This window comes from Phocoena phocoena, chromosome 8, assembly GCF_963924675.1.
Source record: "Phocoena phocoena chromosome 8, mPhoPho1.1, whole genome shotgun sequence".
Classification (NCBI taxonomy): Eukaryota; Metazoa; Chordata; class Mammalia; order Artiodactyla; family Phocoenidae; genus Phocoena; species Phocoena phocoena.
In genome coordinates, this window is record NC_089226.1 from 95,251,406 (window position 1) to 95,272,688 (window position 21,283).

General features: G+C 50.6%; 1 protein-coding gene across 2 annotated transcripts in view; it reads left to right on the forward strand.

The window, feature by feature from the left end:
- Positions 1–4,212: 4,212 nt before the first annotated feature.
- PRDM11 (PR/SET domain 11) overlaps positions 4,213–21,283 on the forward strand; it is a 48,932-nt gene continuing 31,861 nt past the window's right edge. For both annotated transcript variants that reach the window (XM_065882782.1, XM_065882783.1), the window contains exons 1-3: positions 4,213–4,331; positions 4,686–4,789; positions 5,373–5,635. In XM_065882782.1, coding sequence (XP_065738854.1) covers positions 4,213–4,331; positions 4,686–4,789; positions 5,373–5,635 — 486 coding nt within the window. The remainder of the gene's footprint in view (positions 4,332–4,685; positions 4,790–5,372; positions 5,636–21,283) is intronic.

Below are 21,283 nucleotides of genomic sequence, written 5' to 3' on the forward strand. Positions count from 1 at the left end.
AGTATGAGTTTATGTTATAAATCGTCACAATTTTTTTAATGGGATGAAGGTGGGATGTAAATGAAAAATAAGACATGAAAGTAAGTGGCCCACAGACATCTCTACTTTGAGATTCAAATGAATGCTTTTTTTTATAAGGGGATGTTTCCCCCAGGACCATTTAAGACTTAGAAAAATGTCTGTGTGCCTCTTCCCTCTGTCTCTCTGAGTCTCCCTCTCCCTTTCCACATTTTTTCTCCGATTTCCTCTCCTCTCCCTCTTCCCCTCCAGCCTTTATTCCCTTACTATTGCCTACTTCTCCCTCCTTTCCTTCCCCGCCAGTCTCTCTTCCCTCCAACCCCCCTCTCCTTTCTCTTCCTGCTCACCCCCTTGCCTCTGGCAGCCAGTTTAGAGCCAGTAAGGGATTAATATCCCTTACAAACCCTTAGCACTTGGCTCTTTCCAAGACCTTGACCCAGCCTTTGTCTCAGTGATTTCTCTGGGGCAATTTTGATTATTTCCATTTTACCAAGGAAGACACTAAGGCCTAGAGAGTTGAAGTCATATGCCCATGGTTGTTTGCACAGCTTATACTTTACACTTATTATCAAATTCAGGCTCCAGGCCTCAGGAGTCTAATCCCATCACACTCTCACTGTCCCTCACTGCCTCTCGATGCCAGCCTCCCCCACCTTGCCTGGCAGAGGTCACGAGAAAGTACCCCATGAAGAGGGTTCAAAACAATAACCCACCCACCCTATCTCCCCCTCTGAGGTCTCTTACAGAGTTAAGATACTCAAAGGGGCCAGAAGAACATATTGGTGGGAGACAGTGAGTTATGACGGGGTCATTGGGTCATGAATTAACTTGGCAAACATTTATTGAGAATATGCTATATGATAGGCAAGGCTGAGGCCCGGGTAAGGCAAGCAAGGCGCCTAGGGGTGCAAAACTGAAGGAGGCACTCAGTCTCAGGTGCGAGTCCTGCAAGCGCATGACCCTGAGAATGGGTGCCTCCTTAAAGTTTATGCCCTAGCATATGGCTTGTCTTTCACTTGTTCTGCCCTGACGTCAGGCACTCACTGTTACAAGTGCTGGCCATTCAGTGGTGAGCAAAAAGGCCTGCCCTCTGCCCTTGGGGAGCTTCTAATCTATTATGGGAAACAGATATTCATCAAATAATCATACTGACAGAAGACTGCTCTAAGAGTGACAAGTGCCATGAGGAAAGGGACATGGGGCTAGAGAGGGTATTATGGATGGGGGGGACAGTGAGGGCTGAAGAATAGGTAGGAGTTTTCCAGGTGGAATACACAGCAAGTTCACAGGTCCCCCTGGCAGGGTGGAGCATGGCATACAGGTGAAGCCGGGGGAGGGCAGAGGGGCTAGAACAGGAGAGCTCAATGCAAAATGGTCCCAAGCAGTCAGTTCCTATGATAGTGGCAGAGTCTGCAAATGACTGACTTAAAATAAATCCAATCCAAAGGAGAGAATTCAAAGCCACTCCTTAATGATGTCACACATACCCATCTTCCTGATGAGCTTTATTCAGTGGATGTATAGAGACGGTGCCTAGCTCCCTAGCTCCCTCCAAACACGTCTCTGTCTGTTTAATACAGCAACGTCTGTGATAGAATCTAATACTTGACACATTTTCCCGATGAAGAAATGGAAGCACAGAGAAGTTAGCCTGCTGCCCAGGTCAGCTCGGGCTGTCATAACAAAATGCCATAAACTGGGTGGCTTACACACCAGACACTTATTTCTTACAGTTCAGGAGGCTGGGAAGTCCAAGATCAAGGTGCTGGCTAATTTGGTTCCTGGTGAAGGCTCTCTTCCTGGCTTGCAGACTGTTGCCTTCCTACTGTCCTCACCTGGTGGAGAGAGAGGGGGCACTCTGGTGTCTCTTCCCGTTCTTTAAGGGCACCAGCCTTATTAGATTAGGGCCCCATCCTTGTGACCTCATTTAACCTTTATCTCCCCCTCGCAGGCCCTGTCTCCAAATACAGGCACACTGCGGGTTAGGGCATCCAACATAGGGATTATGGATTTTTTTTTTTTTCCTGAGGGGGCACATACAAACATTCAGTCCTTAACACCTGCCCAGGGTCACAGAGCCAATAGCTGGCATTTGAACACAAGCAGTGGGCTCTAGGAGCCCAGGCTCCTAAACTCTAGACCAGCTGCCTCAGGATGTGTTGCGTGTAAATGTTGTCCATGCAGTTGAGAAGTGCTCCTTAGGTCAGGGGTGTTGTGACCGTTTATAAATCCACTGGGTCCTGCCCCCACCTGGCAGCTGCACCTATGGGCTGAGTCCTGAACCCACCCCAGGGTGATTCGGGTGATACTTCTAGAAAAAGACTGGACTGAGGGTGTGGCGTGAAAGTGAACCAGTCCCGAAACAAAGCGCTTACATTTCGGGGTCCTGCTGTTTCCCATTTACTCAGAGGAGGCCCTAGGCTCCAGTGCAGACTTCGCCAGGAATGGGCTGCGTGACCTTGGGCGAGTCACTGGACGTCTTCCAGCTCTAGGTTCCTGCCTCGCTGACTCCCAACCCCTGCCCACCTCACGGGTGGCTTGGGGGCCACTTCGTGGGCTATGAGGTCAGCCAAATACCAACTTTGGGGCCCCTCGCAGACGCCGGTCCCCACCCTGGGCCGCGCAGGTGGGGAAGGGGCGGGCTTGCGGTGCGTGGCCGGCGACTTGGGTGTCGCTGGCGCTCTGGCCGCGCCGCAGGCCGCGCTGCCGCCGTGCCGAGTGGGCTGCGGAGGCTGGGAGGGCGCGCGGTGGGCCGCGGGGCCCAGCCTCCCCGGCGCTATCATCCTCACCAGACGCCCGCGAGGCGCCCCCCGGCCCGCGTGGGGGCCGAGGCCCGCGGGAGGGGCTGGAATTCCTCCCAGGCGGGGACCCCTCCCGCCGCCCCTCCCGGGCGCCCGCTTCCTCTCGCTCCCCGCGCGCCCCCCTCCCGGCCGCCAGCCAACTGCGTGCCCCCGGGGCCGGCAAGAAGCCACATGCCCCCGCAAGGAATGCCGGGCCTGGCGGGCGGGGGGCGGGCGCTGGGCAGGGCCGGGCCGGGCAGGGAGCGCCCCGCCGGGAAGGTTGGTGAGAGGGAGAGAGCGAGCCCGCGCCCTCCCCGGCCCCCCGAGCCGCCCCTGCTCCCGGCTCGTGCGCAGTGCCGGCCGGATCTCGGGATCTCACACTTTCCCAGCCGGACACGCAGCCGGGATGACCCGCGGGCTTCAGGAACTGGGGGTCCCAGGGGGGGCGGTGGGGGGCTGGGGCGGGGCTTCTCGGCCCGGCCCGGGCCTCCCCCGCCCCCCTCCGCGCGCCCCCAGTCCCCGCCGACTCGGAGAAGGGGGCAGGCCGTCACGTTTCCCCACACCCCTCCCGCTGCCGGCGGCTTTGGGGCCCCGGTGGGGAGCAGGGGGCTGATTAGCCGAGGAGCAGGGGTGTGGCCAGCGGGGCCCCGGGTAGTGAGTCACACACGCTGCTCGCCCAGTCCGGGGGCCGAGCGTGCTCCCAGCCCGAGCTGAGCGCTGTTCTGGCCAGAAGAGTGTCCCCGGGCTTGGCATGAGGACCCTGGGGTGCCAAGGGAGGGGCTGAAGCCCAGCGCGGTGGTGGAGGAGGGCGGTAAGCTGCGGGCTAGGGAGACTCCCCTAGAGAGAGCTGGGTGGGGCTTGGAGTCAGGGCCGGCCCACACGGGGACCCCCAGGCCCCGCCTGTACCTGCTCTGAGCTGGCGAAGCGAGCCTGGCTGCATTCCCTGGCAGCCCCTGGGTGAGGGCCTGTGCAGCCAGGCGCTCGGGGGCCCATTTCATCTGCCTGCCCCCTTTGGCCCCAGCTGGACTTGAGTCGATCCCTCCCCTGCTCCCCATTGCAGGGTTTTGTGCAGAGGCTCCTGTGGGTCCCTCGTACCCTTTGCCCTTTGGTCTTGGGATACAGGCTGTGCTTCTCAGCCCTGCCTCCTGGCCTGAGCTACTCCCGGCCCCTGACCCCATGGGGCTGGTGGCTCCAGTCGTCCCCAGGACCAGCCCGGGATAGAAATGGCATTTCCTCTTGGCCGGGCTACAGCTGTTTTTGTTGTCTGTGTTCTCAAGCGCTTCCTCTGGGGATGGCAGGGAGGGTAACCAGACTCCAGGAGACCCCCGCTTGCCCTCTCTGCCACTCACCCCTCTTCCCCTGTCTCTTTGATCCTCTTCCTGTGGTGGTCCCGCCTTCGCGTCCCCAGGACAGAATGACTGAGAACATGAAGGAGTGCTTGGCGCAGACCAAGGCAGCCGTGGGGGAGATGGTGACGGTGGTGAAGACAGAGGTCTGCTCACCGCTCCGCGACCAGGAGTATGGCCAACCCTGGTGAGGCCCCAATGTGGGGACAGGCGAGGGAGAAGGGGGGGAGCATTGCTGGGCTGGGTTGATGGGAGACCCTGGGAAGACATCCCATGCTTTACTCATCTTCCATACTCTGCTCTGGGCAACTCCTAGGACCAGGGGTGAGCACAGGCTCTAGAAAAACCCAAGTAGTGGCCCAAGAAAGCCTGAACCCAGGTCTCAGGACTCCTACCTTTCCACTACCCACTGCACTGAACAAGCAGGTGGGCTGGGGTTCCTCCACCTGCCTCACATCCGGTCACGTCCTCGGTTTCCCTGCCCACCAGCCTCTCACTCTGATCGCTTTGTGCTTTCTCTACTGGCCCCTGTCCTGGCCAGCTCTAGGAGACCAGACCCCTCCGCCATGGAAGTGGAGCCCAGGAAACTGAAGGGGAAGCGTGACCTCATCATGCCCAAAAGCTTCCAGCAAGTGGACTTCTGGTGTAAGTGGAGCTTGGGGCTACTCTTGGCCACTCTGCGTGCCCTTCACCCCCCACCCCACCCTCCATCCCATCTCTGCTTAGGGAATTGGCAGTGAGAATACTGAAGATGGACACTCACCTATTATGTACCAGACACAGGTCCAGGCCTCAGTTAATCCTCACCATTAGCCACTGAGGTGTCCATTATTTGGTCCCATTTTCCAGGGGAGGACACTGAGACTTGGTGAGGGTTAGGTACCACCTGCGTCAGGTCCCACAGCTCACAGATGCACAGCTGCAATTCAAACCCAGACCTATTTGACTCCAGTCATGATCTTTCTTCTGTTTTTTCAAACTGGCTTCCTTGGTGTTGGTGGGTGTGTCCTTTGAGTCCCCAGGGAGGGGAGTGAGTTATCACTACTGAAGACTCAGGGACCTGTGACTGGCTGGGGTGGAGCCAGGGCTGGGACTCCCGAGTCCCATGCTGTGTACTTTCCACTGGCTTACGCTGTCCTCAGGGTGGGCCTCCCATCAGCCCCTCAGCCACCTCCATGGGGGTCCTACCTCCCAACTGAGGCTCTCTTTCCTCTTTCCATCCCTCCAGTCTGCGAGTCCTGCCAGGAGTACTTTGTGGATGAGTGCCCGAACCATGGTCCCCCGGTGTTTGTGTCCGACACGCCGGTGCCTGTGGGCATCCCAGACCGGGCGGCCCTCACCATCCCCCAGGGCATGGAGGTGGTCAAGGAAGCCAGTGGGGAGAATGACGTGCGTTGCATAAATGAGGTCATCCCCAAGGGCCACATCTTCGGCCCCTATGAGGGGCAGATCTCCACCCAGGACAAATCAGCTGGCTTCTTCTCGTGGCTGGTGAGTGTCTCCCGGGCTGTGCCTCGGAAAAGGGTGCCACGAACATGGAAGGAAACCAGCAGGGGGAGCCATACGCTGGCCCAGCCTGGCCCAGAGCTTTTCTGCCATCACTCCTGGACACGTGGATGATGGATCTTGCTGTCCCCTTGCCCCTGTGACCCTTGGTAGCCAAGGGCCATGCGGAGGAGCCCCATCTGGCAGTAGTCAGCGGAATCAGTGGTGGGGCAATTTCTCCATGAACCCTCGTGCGTGTGTCTGGCGGGCCATTCTATGACATTTATGAAGGGTTTACCCCAGCCCTCCTCTGGAGTGGGTGACCTGGAGCTGGGACTGTGGGGATGCATAGCATGACGTTCAGCTAAAAAAACAGTAATATCCAATGCTAGAGGTAAAGCTTCCAACAAGACAGGCACGGTCCCTGCCCTCTGGGAGTGGACAGTCTGGTGGGGAGCACAGGCAGTGAACAAACACATGCACATGTGACAAACAGCTACTGAAGGGGGAATACAGGACGCTCTGGGTACACAGGGAGATGGCAGCGTTCACAGAGCTCTGGGATTTGGGGCCTGGAGCCTGAGTTCATCATGTCAGCCAGGTTTGCTAATTACTATCTAATGTGACCTTGGATGAGTCATTGAACCTCTCTGTGCCAGGATAATCATAGCTGATGGTGAAGATGAAATGAGTTAACGCTGCAGAGTTCTTAGAATCGTGCTTGCCTTTAGTAAGCACGCAGTGACTGTCAGCTATTATTGTTGTTCTTGGCCTACTTGAGGGGTTTGGTCAAGACTTCCTCTGGTCTGAGACTTGAAGAATGAGTAGCAGTTAGTAGAAGGGGGATGGAAAAATGCTCCATGTAGGCAGAACAGCTGAGAGAGAGGAACCTAAGAAGTCCAGTGGGGCAGCAGCAGTGAGCCTGAGAGGCAGAGTGGCGAGAATTGGCAGGAGAGGGAGGTGGGAGCCAGATCATGCTGTGTTTCATAGGCCATGACAAGTGCATCCTTCATTCTGTGGGTCGGGGGAAGCCATCGGAACGTTTCAAGCAGAGGTGTGACATGGTGGGTTGCGGAATGGAGAATTGGGATTCTAGGTAAAAGGCTGGAGTGGGAGTTCACATCTGGAAAGATGGTGGCTTAAACTCAAGTGCTAAAGGTGGGCACGTCTGAGAGAGATTTAGCGGGGAGAATCCCCTAGATTCGTTGATAGACAGGATGTGAAGGTGAGGAAGAGGGATTTTCAGATTCGAAAATTATCAATGATGACTTTCAGGCACCAAACTTGACCACAGATAGGGGGACATGGGACAGTAGAGAGAGGCAGGCTGGGGGTAGGAAGATGATTCATTTATCTTACATAAACACCTCTTGAAGGTCTGCGTTGTGTCAAGCACTGGGCTGGCTCTGGGGACGCAATGGTGGACCAGATCAGACATCAGTCCTGCCCTCATAGAATTTACTGTGGGGAAGATGGAAGAAATGAAAGAATAAGATAAGCATCAATAAATGTCACATTATGGGGCTTCCCTGGTGGCGCAGTGGTTGAGAGTCCGCCTGCCGATGCAGGGGACACGGGTTCGTGCCCCAGTCCGGGAAGATCCCACATGCCGCGGAGCGGCTGGGCCCGTGAGCCATGGCCGCTGAGCCTGCGCATCCGGAGAGGCCGCAACAGTGAGAGGCCCGCGTACCGCACAAATAAATAAATAAATAAATAAAAATAAATGTAACATTATGGCTCTGAAACGTAACGGAGAGACAGTGGGGCTAGGAGAAAAGTGATCGACCAAGGGATTTGATGGGGCCAGGAGTCGGGGAAGGCTTCCTAACAGTTGAGCTGTGATTGAAGGAAGAGAATTCCCACCGGGTGATGATTGGTGAGGGGCATCAAGACGGATGGAGCACCATGAGCAAAGGTCCTGTGGCAGAAGAGAGCACGGTACGTTTGAGCAACTGGGAGGTCAGTGTGCCTGGAGTGCAGCAAACATAGGCCTGGAAGAGACAGCGGCTGGGTCATGTAGGGCCCAGTGGGCCAAACTGGGACTTCCGTTCTCCATTTTAAGAACAGCGAAAAGCTTTCATTTATGTTTTGAAAGGGTGACTTTGGCTGCAGGCTGGAGAACTGATGGGGTGGAGGCACTGGTCCAGAATGGACGTCTGCACCCCAGTCGGAGGACTGTGTTTGTTCTTGAAGTCGGTGACGGTGGAGGGTTGAGCTAGGGTGGGGCAGAGACATGGAGACAAGCGAACTGGTTTGTGAACTACTTCAGAGATGAAAGAGATTTGACTTGGGAAGAGACCCATTGTCCCAAGTAAGGGAGAGGGAAGTGTCGTGAACAACTCCTGCAGTGTTCCTCTCCCTACAGGTCAGGAATGGTGAATTTCTGTGAGAAGTGGGGAATGCCAGAAGGGGACTGGGTTGAGGGGAAGATCCTGATTTCGGTTTGGGGCTTGTTGAGTTTGGAGTGATGCCTTGGATATCTTGTTGAGTGATGCCAAGATATCCAAGTAGTGATATCAACTAGGCAGCTTTATATATATGGGTTCAGAGCTTGGAAAGGGCGACTGGAGATGTTACTTCATGAGTCACCTGTGCATAGGTGATCTGTGGGGCCAGAGGGCTGGAGGGCAGCCCCCAGGGAGAACGGGCTGAGCGAGAGGTGCAGCAGCCTAAGGACTAAGCTTTGAGGAACTTCAACGGTGAGCGGCCCAGCAGGGGAGCTCGATCCTGCAGGGGAGCCAGAGCAAGAGTGGCCTGAGGTGGGAAGGCCAGAATGTCCAACAATGTCCAACTCTGCTGAGAAGCCAAGCAAGAGAAGGGCTCGAAAGCATTTACTGGATTTAGTGCCAGGGAAGTCATTGGTGACTTTAGCAAGAGCTGTTACTATAAGCCAGTGGTTGTCAACCTGGGGCAATTTATACCCCCCGCCCCCTTTCTGGAGTAGTTGGAAATGTCTGGATGTTTTTTTTTTTTTTGCCATCACAACTTAAGATGGAGATATGCTACTGGCATCTAGAAGTAAGAGGCCAGGGATGCTGCTAAACCTCTTATAATACATAGGACAGCCTCCTACAACAAAGAATGATCTGGCCTCAGTTGTCAACGGTACCAGGGCTGAGAAATCCTGCAGAAGAGTAATGAGATGGGAACCTCATGAGAATGGAGGTGACTGGTATAGTCACTTCTCAGAAGTTTGATTAGAAATAAGTGGAGGAGAGAGACAGGAAGGGTGATGGCTGAGGGAAGACTGGGGTCAAGGGAGTTTGCTAATGAGACATTAACTTCCTTAAAAAATCCAGTGGAGGGAGTCCTGCTGAAGAAATGATTGAATATGCAGTAGAGATAAGGCGTGATGGGTAAGCTTTTATATTACCTAAGAAGGTTCACATGGAGACACTGGTTGTAGAAAGGAGGTGGGCCAACATTTTGTCTGTCCCTGGAGGGATATCCTAGAGATTTGGAGCAGGTGAAGGGAGGTGACTATAGTAGGCCAAACAATGGCTCTCCAAAGATGGCCATGTCCAGATCCCTGGAACTTGTGAATGTGTTATATGGTAAAAGGAACTTTGCACACGTGATCAAGTTAAGGACCTTGAGATGGAGAAATTATCTTGGCTTATTGGGGTGGGCCCACTGCAGTTATAAGCATCTTTATGAGAGGGAGGCAGGAGAGTTAGAGTCAGAAAGAAAAGATTGGAAGACCCTATGCTGCTGGCCTTGAAGATGGAGAAGGAGCTAAGGCCTGCAGAGTCTACAAAAGGCCAGGAAACAGTCTTCCCTCAAGCCACCTGAAAAAAACTCAGCCCTGCCAACACCTTGATTTTAGGATTCCTTACTTCCAGAAAAGGAAGACAATAAATTTGTGTTGTTTTAAGCCACCGTGTTTGTGGCCATTTGTTACAGCAGTAGTAGGGCACTAATCCAGTGGGCTTGTGTTTGGGGGCACATCTGCTAAAATGTGCAGAGAGGTGGTAGCCTGAGACTGAGGAGAAGGCGAGTTCAGGTTGGGATGGGTAGAGATGGAGGTGCCCTCGAGATGCCCAGGTGGCGCTGTCCCGAGGCACGTCGGTGTGTGTGGGTCAGCAGCCGAGGGCAGACGCCTGGGTATGGAGGGAAAACCAAGCATATAAATATATGCAGCTGAAGCCCTGGGAAGGGTTGAGCGGTGGGGTCAGTGCTGCAGAGGGCGAGAAGCTTGAGGATCGAGAGCCCATTGGCACACAGGTCTTGGTGTCCTTGGCAGGGGCAGTTTCACGGGTGGAAGCCACATTGCCGTGGATTGAGATGTGAGTGGGAGGTGAGGAGGGGCAGCCAGCAAGGGTGATTGGCTGTTTTCAAAGTCTGGCTGCTCATTGAGCAATTATTATATGCCAGGTGTATACCACATTCTCCCTCAAAACAGTCCCACAGGTGGAGGTGGCTGCCCTTCTCGTTCAGATAAGGGAACCCGGGACTGAAGAGGTCAAGCAAGCAGCCCCAACTTCCGTAGCTGGTACCTGTCAGACCTTGGGTTCCTTCAAAGACAGCATCCCTCCATGATGCCTGGGGCTTTAAGGAGTTCCATCGTGGGGAGACATGCGTAAGGAGGGGGAGCAGTGAATGTGGTTATGTGTCCAAATTCAATCTATCCTCACAGACACAGAGCAACTCCCATGCACTGGGCACTGAGCAGGAAGTTCTGGAGGTAACACAAATACAAGAAGTTTGCTCTCTGTTTTTTGTTTTTTGGGGGTTTTTTTGCGGTACGCGGGCCTCTCACCACTGTGGCCTCTCCCGTTGCGGAGCACAGGCTCTGGACACGCAGGCTCAGCGGCCATGGCTCACGGGCCCAGCATGTGGGATCCTCCCGGACCAGGGCACGAACCCGCGTCCCCTGCATCAGCAGGCGGACTCTCAACCACTGCGCCACCAGGGAAGCCCTGCTCTCTGTTTTTACAGAGCCTTCGGTTCAGCCACAGGGAGCGGGGACTGAGGTAGATGGGAAGGCAGGAGGCCTATTCCCAACCCAGAGTTTTGCTGGTGATTGTGGTGCTGCAGTAGGCTGTAGGGGTAGGCAGAAGGGGAGTTGGTTTTGGCTGGGCAAATTGGGGATGGGTTTTGAAGGATGGGTAGGAGTTCAGCAGAGGAGGCTGATGCCTTCTCAGCCTGCAGGAAAATCTCAGGGGAGAAAAATCTAGCGTCATGCCCAGGGAAGGGCTAGTAGGGTCCCCTTCTTTCCCATCAGAGTCTACCCTTTGGGACAGCCCAGCCGGGAAAGGCTGGAGTCTCTAAAGCAGATAGCTTCCCCAGGTTCGTGGCCTGGCATGGGTCCAGGTCTGGAGAAAAGGGATAATAGGAAGCTCTGGAGTTTGCAGCGTGGTCATAGACCAGTTCCATCTGTTCGTGGCCTGTCGTTCAGGGGCAGGGCCAGAGGCAGCAATGTTGCTTCCTTGGAGGTTCCTTCCACGGGCCTCTGAGCTGTGGCATACGCATGGGTGCAGGGACAGTATGGCTGGAGGTCGCAGGACCACGTGGAGGCTTTGACCTTTGTGATGCAGAGAAGTGAGAGGCGTTGAAACCTGTGTGTGTGTGTGTGTGTGTGTGTCTGTGTGTCTGTCCTCAGTTGGGGCCTCAGCTGGGGAAAAGCAGGAATGAGGAACGGCTCTGCCTGCTCAGATGATGGGTTGGCTGAACGGTGCGAGAGGGGGAAAGGTGGGCTGAACGACGGCCCTGACTTTGGACCAGGATCCGGAAACTCCACATCCTAAATAAACTGCATTCATCTGTCAAATCCTGTCCCAAAGCTATACTTGTCTGTGCTTGACCTTCTGCCTGCCTTCCAGAGCTCTGGCCTCCATCCAACACAACACATTTCCTTCCATCACTCAGTATATAGAGTCCCCTCCAGCAGAAACGATGGTGGTGCTATAAGGATAAGCATAGCCGTTAATGCTTATTGAGTGCCTACTACGTGTCTGGGTCTGTACTCAGCACTTCACAGGATGATCTCATTTGATCCTTGCGATGCCCCTGTGAAGCAGGTACTGTTCTATCCATTGCACAGCTGAGAAAACTGAGGCCTGGAGAGGATGAGTCATTCTGCACAAAGCTAAACGGCTAGTGAGTAGCTGAGCCAGGGTTCAAACCTGGGCAGTGTGCCTCCAGAACCCACCTTCTCATTCGGCCTCCTGGTCCTCTCCACCTCCCTTACTTGTCGGGCCTATGCCTACATCCTGGCCTTGGTCGACTCTGTTCCACTCATCCTTCCTGCCCAGTACAAGGTCCCTCTCCACCTCCCCTCAACCTGGAGGAAAGCTGGTCCCACTGCGTACAGTGTGCTGCAGGGACGGGGCCCGGGTTGGGATGCACCAAACGGCCATTTCCACTTTGCATCTCTCCTTCATGGCCTGGCCTCCTTGGAAGGAGTTTTGCTCTCACTTCTGACTGTTTAGAAAAGAAATTCCCCTTCCTCTGCTTACTCATCTCACTGGAAATCATAGACTCCATAAGTCATTGCCAAGGTTGCCAGGCTGCCCCCAGGCACTGCAGGCCAGAGACGATGCTGCAGGCATGAGATGCTTGGGGAGCGCCAGGCAGCCATATGGTTTGGTAAGAGGCAGAGAAAGAGGAGGCCAGCACAGGGTTTCTGTTTCAGCTTTTCACTGAGACCCAGTCCGGTTCCAGAAGGGATTTAGGGCAGCCTAGCAGCATATATCAAATATAACATGATAGCATATTAAAACTGAGAGAGAGAGAAGAAAGAAAAACAAGGGTGGAGACCCTAAATGGAGCCAGGAATGAGGCTAAAAATGCATACCATAATGACCTGTGTGTGCACTTTTAGCTATAGAAGGTCCCAATCCGGCAGCCACTGGGGAAAGGCAAGCCTGCTTAGCTACCAGTACTTTCTGGCCATAACTCGAGAAGTCCCAGGTAGCTCCCGAGGAGGTCTCCTTTTCTGGGTAGAGACTGGATGGGAGATTTCCCAGGCCTCCTTATAAAGAAGACACTGTGTGGTTGGGATTGTTCCCCCGCAGTCAGCCAGCCTCTCTGCCTGCCAGGCTCCTACTGTTCTGGGGAGAAGCAGACGTGAAATGGGGTTTCAGCGTTTTCCATTTCAGCTTCCATCGTAAAAATGGAGATTTATTTTAAAACTTGCAATTGGATGTGCAAAAGCTCATGACGCCCTCCAGAACAGAGTCTGAGAAATCCCGAGTAGCTGGGATAGATGAAGTGTGAGCAGACAGTTGCAACAGTGCAAGATGTCAGGGGGAGCAGGGGGTGGGGTGGGGCTCAGAGAAGGGAAGAACAAGGGGCTGGTCCAGGAAGGAAAGAAGGCCCATTTGAAACAGGTTGGGCTTCTGTGTGTGAGTGAGAGAGTCTGAGCAAGTGAGTTTCATGCTTATTTGTTAATTTCTATTAACTCTTTATTCTGAAAATTCCAAACTCTGCAGAAGTATGAGACCAGTATGATCAACAGACACACCCCCTGCATCTAGATTCGCCCGCTGCTAACATTTTATAACAATTGCGTCAGTCTCTCTCCATATATCTACCTATCGGCACGTGCACGCACACGCACACACACACATTCTTTTTCGTTGGGTTTTTCTAAACTGTTTGAGGCGTAGTTCCAGACATCAGGCTTCATGGGCTATGCGGTGTCTGTCACCGCTACCCAGCTCTGCCTTTGTGCCATGAAAGCAGCCGGAGACAGCACATGAATGCATGAGCGTTGCTGGGTTCCAATAAAGCTTTATTTGTAAGCACTGACATGTGAATTTCATATAAGTTCAAATGAAATTTGAGTTTCACAAGTTTTGAAAATCAAACAAATGAAATTATACGAAGAAAAAATTTTTTCAATTATTAAAAAAACAACAAGCAAAACCACACTTAGCTCACAGGCTGTATAAAAATAAATGAGGAGCTGGATTTGACCTGCCGGCAGTAGTTTGCTGACCCCTGTCCTGTATAATCACAATATAATTATTATATTCAGGAAATTTAACCATGGATACAGTACTGTCTCAACTACAATCCATATTCAGATTTTCCCAATTGCCTTGCGTAACGGCCTTGGTAGTTTTCCCTCCATTCAGGACCCGCTCAAGCATCACACATTGCATTTACTTGTCATGTCTCATTAGTCTCCTTTATTCTAGAACAGTTTCCCTGCATTGTGTTTTCTCTTTCACGATATTGCTGCTTTGGAAGAGTTCAGGACAGTTGTTTGTAGAACGTTCCACAGTTTAGATTTGTCTGATTGTTTCCTCATGATAGATTCAGATTATAGATTTTTTGGCACAGAGGGTGTTTTGTCTTTCGCACTGCAGATAGCAGGAACACGTGATGTCCGTTTGTCTTCTCTTTAACCCAGTGCTTTTAGCAACTATTGGTGATTCTTGCCCGTATCAATTATTTTTCATGGTCCAAAATGATTTGTAACCATTCCTTCTATACTTATGACTTGACATTCTTCTGTTAGGAAAAAAAGTGCTCAACTTTCTCCCCCACCCCATTCCTTAAAGTTATTTTTAGTATCAGTATGGACTCAAGGATTCTTTTTTTTCTTCAGTGTATTCTAGTCCATTCCCGTCATTATTCATTTTGAGCTTTAAATTGCCCTAGATTTGGCCAACAGGAACCCGTTCAGACTGGCTTCTTGTCCTTCTTTTAGTATTTCCTTACTTCCTGTGCAAAGAAGTTCTTTTTTTTTTTTTTTTCCATGCCACGTGGCATGCAGGTTCTTTAGTTCCCTGCCAGAGATCAAACCCGTGCCTCCTGCAGTGGAAGCTCAGAGTCTTAACCACTGGACTGCCAGAGAAGTCCCAAAGAAGATGTTCTAGCCATCTCTCTTAGGAGCTCTAATTTGCTTTAGTGAGAAATGGTATTTAGAATTCAAATCTCTGGACACTAGGTGTGTGCATTGCTCCTGGGGTGTCCTTGCTTCTAAGCCTGAACTAGGTTTTGAGGGATGTGTTGAAGTGAGTGGCCAACAGAGTCAGGAAATGAGGGAACACGGAATCACAAGCAGTGGGCATAGCATGTGCAAAGGCCCAGGGACACATGTGTAAGTTGAGGTGCAGAATGGTAATGGGGTATAGCAGAGGTACAGGATGTGCTTAGAAGGAAAAGTGGAAGATGATGCTAGAAAAAAGTTGCTTTTCTCATGTTCTAAGATGTTATGGATCTTCAAACACTATTGATTCAATATCAGCTTTTCCAGGAATAAAAATATGTACCTCAACCCTAAGATTCCTCTTAATATCAGAAGCATTAAATGGCTTGGCTTGTATAACTTTTATAAATGCTGGTAGTTTGGTTACTGGATCATGAACCAAACCAAAGATATCCCCCCGCCCAACCCCAAATATAATATGGTAGTGAACTAGTTTTGGCTGGAACTGAGTCTGTAATTCTCACACTCTATTATATGGAACAAAAATAAAGCATGAAAAACTATTCTGAACTCTTCTGAATTTTCACTATAAGCCGGCTTCTAACTTGACCTTCAACATTCCTTGTCTCCTCAGCACTTCCACTGCAGTTGTGTTTCACACTCTTGTTATATTGAGGCCACTTTTAAAAATATATGTATATATTTTACTATAGTTACTGTGCTGTACATTACATACCCAGGAGTAATTTATTTTGACCACCTTTCCTGCATTTTGACAACACCCCACCTCCCGCCTCTGGCAATAACCCGTTTTCTGTATCTATGAGTTCAGGGTTTGTTTGCTTGTTGTTTTAGATTCCACATATAAGTGCGATCGTACGGCATTTGTCTTGATCTCACTTATTTGTCTTAGCACAATGCCTTCAAGGCCCATCCATGCCATTGCACATGGCAGGATTTCCTTCCTTTTTATGGCTGAAAAATATTCCTTTGTATATCTATCCACATATTCTTTATCCATTCATCCGTTGATGGGCACTTAGGTTGTTTCCATTTCTTGGCTGTTATAAATAATGCTGCAGTGAACATGGGGGTGTAGATATCTTTTTGTGTTAAGTTTCCATCGGTTAAATACCCAGAAGTGGAATTAGTGGATCATATGGCAGTTCTATTTTTCATTTTTTAAGGAGCCTCCATACTGGTTTCCATAGTGGCTGCACCAATTTACATTCCCAAAACAGTGCTCAAGGGTTCCCTTTTCTCCACATCCTCGTCAACACTTGTTATTTCTTGTCTTTTTGGTGAAAGCCATTCTGAGAGGTGTGAACTGGTGTCTCGTTGTGGTTTTAATTGCATTTCCCTGATGACTGGTGATGTTGAGCATCTTTGCATGTGCACTTTGGTCAGGTGTCTGACTTTTATTCTTTATGGGGTCCCAGTGTTACATTAATTTTATTCTAAAGTTACTTTAAAAGGTTTAAACATAAAAAACTAGATAAACACATTTCTTATAGCTTTTAAACAACTATAAAACCGAGACAGACTTAAAAATATAAAATGAACAGAACTATACAAACCAACGTAATTCAAATGAACAAAATCAATGTCCTGTGTTGGATAATGTTTTACTGAAACTAACGTGCTGTTTATAGGGTGAATACTACTTAGACACAGCTTCTTCCGCATTTGACATGCCTGTGCTTTTGTGTGCCACGTGACACTTTTCTTTGTTTGTCTCTATTTAAAACACTGGGAAATCTTTCATTAATGCAACTGCCACGATGTTTCTTAGTCTTTGCCAGAATGCATCATTTACATATTAAACTTGGTATCTGTTCTTTTTGCATCGGCTCATGGCAAGTAGTCATAATTGGTGTTGTACAGTCAGCTGTTACGATGGGACAAGCAGTGGAATAGAATGGAGCTCTGTAAACTTTTTGTGTTAAGGGGCCAGATAGTAAGTATTTTAGGCTTTGTGGCCCATACAGTGTCTGTCACACTACTCAATCCTGCCACTGCAGTATGAGAGCAGCCGGAGGTGTGTGCGTTCTAGTAAGACTTTGTTTATGGAGACTGAAATGTGAATTCCGTAATTTTCACATGATGAAATAGTCTTCTTTTGATTTATTTTCAACCATTTGGAAATGTACAAACCATTCTTAGCTGGTGGGCTGTACAAAACAATTGGGGGTTGCTGGATTAAGCCTGCAGGCCTGGTTTGCTGCCCCCTGGCGTATAGAACAACCATCGTTGAGCCCTGCTCGGGTATCTGCTGGTTGATTGCAGACCCTCATTGATTCTGGTGTGTCCACTGGTTCCCTGCGGTTGGGCTGGTTTAGTTGGGCTTGGCTGCTCACCGGGGGCCAAGTCCGCTCCAAGTGTGTCTGTTCTGGGCCCAGACTGAAGAGGCGGAGGCTCCCTGGGGAAGCTCTTCTCATCCCGGAGGCAAGCGCACCCTCACAAGCGCGTTTCAAGCCCGTGTCTGCATCATGCGTGTTAACACCCCATTGGCCAAATAAGTCACGTGGCTGAACCCAAGGTCAAGGAGTGAAGAAGTATGGGCCACCTGTAAGACAGAGTCTAGTGCCGAGTCACACGGCCAGGGTGATAGGGAGGGGCGAGAGCTGCGCCAAGAATTCAGTCTACCGCGGTTGCCGACTCAGTCACAAGCGCAATACTCTTTTTAAATTTTTTTTTTGGCTGCGCTATAGGGCTTGCGGGATCTTCGTTCCCAGGTCAGGGATCTAACCCAGGCCCCCTGCGGTGGAAGCGTGGAGTTTTAACCACTGGACCACCAGGGAGTTTCCACAAGCACAGTACCCTTGTGGGGCAGAAATCTCACGGGGATTCCCATGTATTGATTTTTTTTTTTTTAAGGAAAACATTGAATTAAACATTCTTAGAACTTTTGGATCTTGAGAACATGTCCAAAGACCCGACTTTGAGAAACACTCATCTCTAGTGAACTTTCTGGCTTTAATAACAGGGGTTTGGGGGTTTCCTGGTGTTTGAAAATTCCTCCAGGAGAAGTCTTGTCTGATTTATACTCCCAGAGCCAAATTCAGCACCACTTAAACCCCGGTGGGTCCTCAGCAAATGCTAGTTAGGGTTGGTGGGCAAGCGTCATAATAATAGCAACAATTGCTGTTGTTCGTTGGGCACTGAAGGATCTGTGTGTCTTAATTCTTGTATCCTCACAACCGTTCTGTGGGATAGGTATTATCATCCCCCTTTTACAGACTGGGAAACTGGGGCTTAAAGGGCCAGGTTACATGAGGCCATGCAGTGTGGAAGCAGGTCTCCAAACCAAAGCTTGAGCTCCTAATCTCCAACCCTGAATGTGACTGTCTAGATGCCCACGTGACATCTGTCGGTCTTCCCACTGCCACCGACACACCCTTTTCTCTGGGGAAGGCTTTTCAAGCCAGTGACATAAGGTCGTTTCCTTTTCCTTGTCTGATTGCTGTTGATGAAGATTTGGCAGATGTTTTAAACTGCTTTATTGAGATGGAAGTCATGTACCGTACGATTCACCCATTTAAAGCGTGTCATTCAATGGTCTTTAGTATGTGCCCAGCCATGTGCAGCATCACCACAGTCGGTTTTAGTACATTTTCATCACCTCAAGAAGTAACTCCATCCTTTAGCTGTTACCCGCCTCTTCCCTTCTTTCCCTTCCAGCCCTAGGCATCCACTCCTCTACTCTTTGTCTCTATCGATTTCCCTATTCTGGACTTTTCATGTGAACGAAATCAATCATATACTATGTGGTCTTCTGTGACCAGCTTCTTTCACGTGGCTTAACGTTTTCAAGGCGTGTGTCCGCGTTGTGACAGGTATCATTCCTTTTTATGGCCGAATAATATTCTACTGTGTGGATATACCACATTTTGTTTATCTGTGCATTCTTGCGTGGACAGTTAGGTTGTCTCCACCTTTTGGCTATTATGAATAATGCTGCTGTAAACACTTGTGTACAAGTTTCTGTGTAGACATATGTTTTCCCATCTCTTGTGTCTGTGCTTCAGAATGGAACTGTTGGGTCATATGGTAACTCTATGTTTTATTGTTTGAGGAGCTGCCAGACTGTTTCCGGAGTGACTGGACCGTTTTACATTCCCACCAACAGTATATGAGGGCTCTGATTTCTCTTTTCTGATTTCCAACATTTACTGTTACCTGCCTTTTTTTTCTTTCTTTCTTTTTTTGCGGTACGCGGGCCTCTCACTGCTGTGGCCTCTCCCGTTGCGGAGCACAGGCTCCGGACGCGCAGGCTCAGCGGCCATGGCTCACAGGCCCAGCCGCTCCGCGGCATGTGGGTTCTTCCCAGACCAGGGCACGAACCCGCGTCCCCTGCATCGGCAGGCGGACTCTCAACCACTGCGCCACCAGGGAAGCCCCGTTACCTGCCTTTTTGATTCTAACCATCCTAGTAGGTGTGAAGCAATATCTCCTTGTGGGCCTTTGGGTTTTTTCTCTGCTTTTTTCTGTCTCTTGTCCATTTCACTGGTTATTAGGGAGAGTTGCCCATGATGGGTGTACAGGTTGTGTTCTGAATAACCCCACGGGGTGAGTTTCACACCCGCCCTGTCACCACCTCCCTCTGCCTTGTTAATCAGGAAGAGCTTGCATGTCTGTAGCGTGATGTATAAAGTTTGTTGCTTGCTAATTTCTCTCCGACAGCATGCCTATTCTTATTTGCATTTTTGCTGCCTCCCAGATGGGCACATTCTCCTGGCTATCTCCCCCACCCTTGCCCCAAGACCCTCATGTCAGGCATAATGAAGAGACAGGATTCAGGCCAGTTTCCTGACCCCGCTCCTCAAGTCCTGGTCCAAGGGCTCATTTCATCAGTTTCACCAACAGCCAGATTTATTACCAAGGAGAGTGAGGCTGAGTGTGTTCAGGGTAGAGGGTGGTCGTTCCTGTGGGTGCCTTTTCCAGACAGAGCAGAGGGACTTGGGAAAGGAAGAGCTGTCTGCATTGGTGACAGGGCTCTGGACTCACGTTCCTCCCACTTGAAAGAAGCGTGTTTCGGGGCTGGTCACCGTTTTCTCTGAGCTCTAGTTTTCTTATCCATCAAATGGGGGTGCACAATCTAATGGAACGTACCCCATGAGTTGCTATTATTCATGCTTGTCGCGTGCCTGGTGTGTAGTAGGTGATGAGCGCGTTGCAGCTGTGTTATCTCCAGTTAGCTTCACGTGGGTTTCAGGACCGGCTGGGGGTGATGAGTGAAATTACAGTTGTAAAACCTGGATGCGGAATTTGGGATTGTATGTAAACATGCCTCATTTACCAGGTCTCCAGGGCCTTTTTGAAATTTGATAAATAGAATAAGGAAAGGAAGTACGTACAGTTGTCCCTCAGAATCGGCGGGGATTGGTTCCAGGGGCCTCCATGGACACCCAAATCCATGGGTGCTCAAGTCCCTTCTATAAAATGGTGCAGTGTTTGCATACGACCTACACATATCCTCCTATTTTAAATCATCTCTAGAATACTTATAATACCTAATACAATGTAAATGCTATGTAAATTGTTGTAAATGCTATGTAAATAGTTTCTGGTGTGTGGCAAATTTAAATTTTGCTTTTTGGAACTTCTGGAAAAAAGTTTTAAAAATAGTTTTGATCCTTGGTTGGTTGAATCCACGGGTGTGGAACCCGCAGATACATAGCGCTGATTGTACTAATTCCGTCATCGGTTAAATGGTGGTGCGGGAGGTGTGGGGCTGCGTTAGATCATGGTTCTTGAGCCTTCTTGAGTCACCTAGGGGGTTATACCCATATGCTCATATACTCATATACCTAAGGGGTTATACTTATATACTCATATACTCATATACCTAGGGGGTTATACTCATGTACTCATATGCCTAGGGGGTTATACTCATATACTCATATACCTAGGGGGTTGTACTCGTATACCTAGGGGGTTATACTCATATACCTAGGAGGTTATACTCATATATGTTCATAAAATGCTATGCACATTTTAAGGGACTGCCCCCCATTCTCCTGGCCGAAGTCCATCCATAGACACCAAGTTAGGAACCCAGACCCTGAATAATCTCAGAGGCCCCCTTTCAATTTAAGCGTTCTTCATTCCGTGTTTCTGGGCATAGCAGGAGCCAGAGTTCAAGTTCAGGCCGGCCTCTTTATCTCTCTCCGTTTCAGCTAGCCAGCCTGGGAAGTGGCCCGGGACTGAGGTGATGCCGCCTGCCTCCTGGGCTTCTGGGAGGAGCATCTGAGACATGTGAAAGAGCTTTGTCAACTGTCAGTGGCTTCACAAATCGTTTTTGTAACCGCTTTGCTCTAAGAGGAGTTGCAGAGCTGAAAATCAGAACGTTTTATGGATTCATTGGGTTCCTGGAAAGTTGCAGGCAAATCAGGTTTTTAAAAATCCAGTCTTGCCAGCACCTGGTCATGGCACCATCTAGAGGAGTCCAACAGTGAATCCTCGATTGTGGCAGACGTTCTGCCGCAAAGCAGAAGGCTCCTCCCTGTTAAAATGCCGACCTTCGCATCGGTATGCGAAAGATAATGATTTGCTCAAACCAGCAGCAAAGCTGGAAGTCCACCGGAGAGGGCCCCAGGACACGATCCTGGTTGATTCTGATGAGGTCATTCGGGGGAGCCTGGGGTGACATCCATCACTCTGCAGAGCGCTTAAGAGCAAGGGCTGTACCTGCAGAGGCTAAACTCTAGCTGCCCCACACATTTCCTTTGTGGCCTCAGGCAAGTTGCCTACTGGGTCTGAACCTCAGTTTC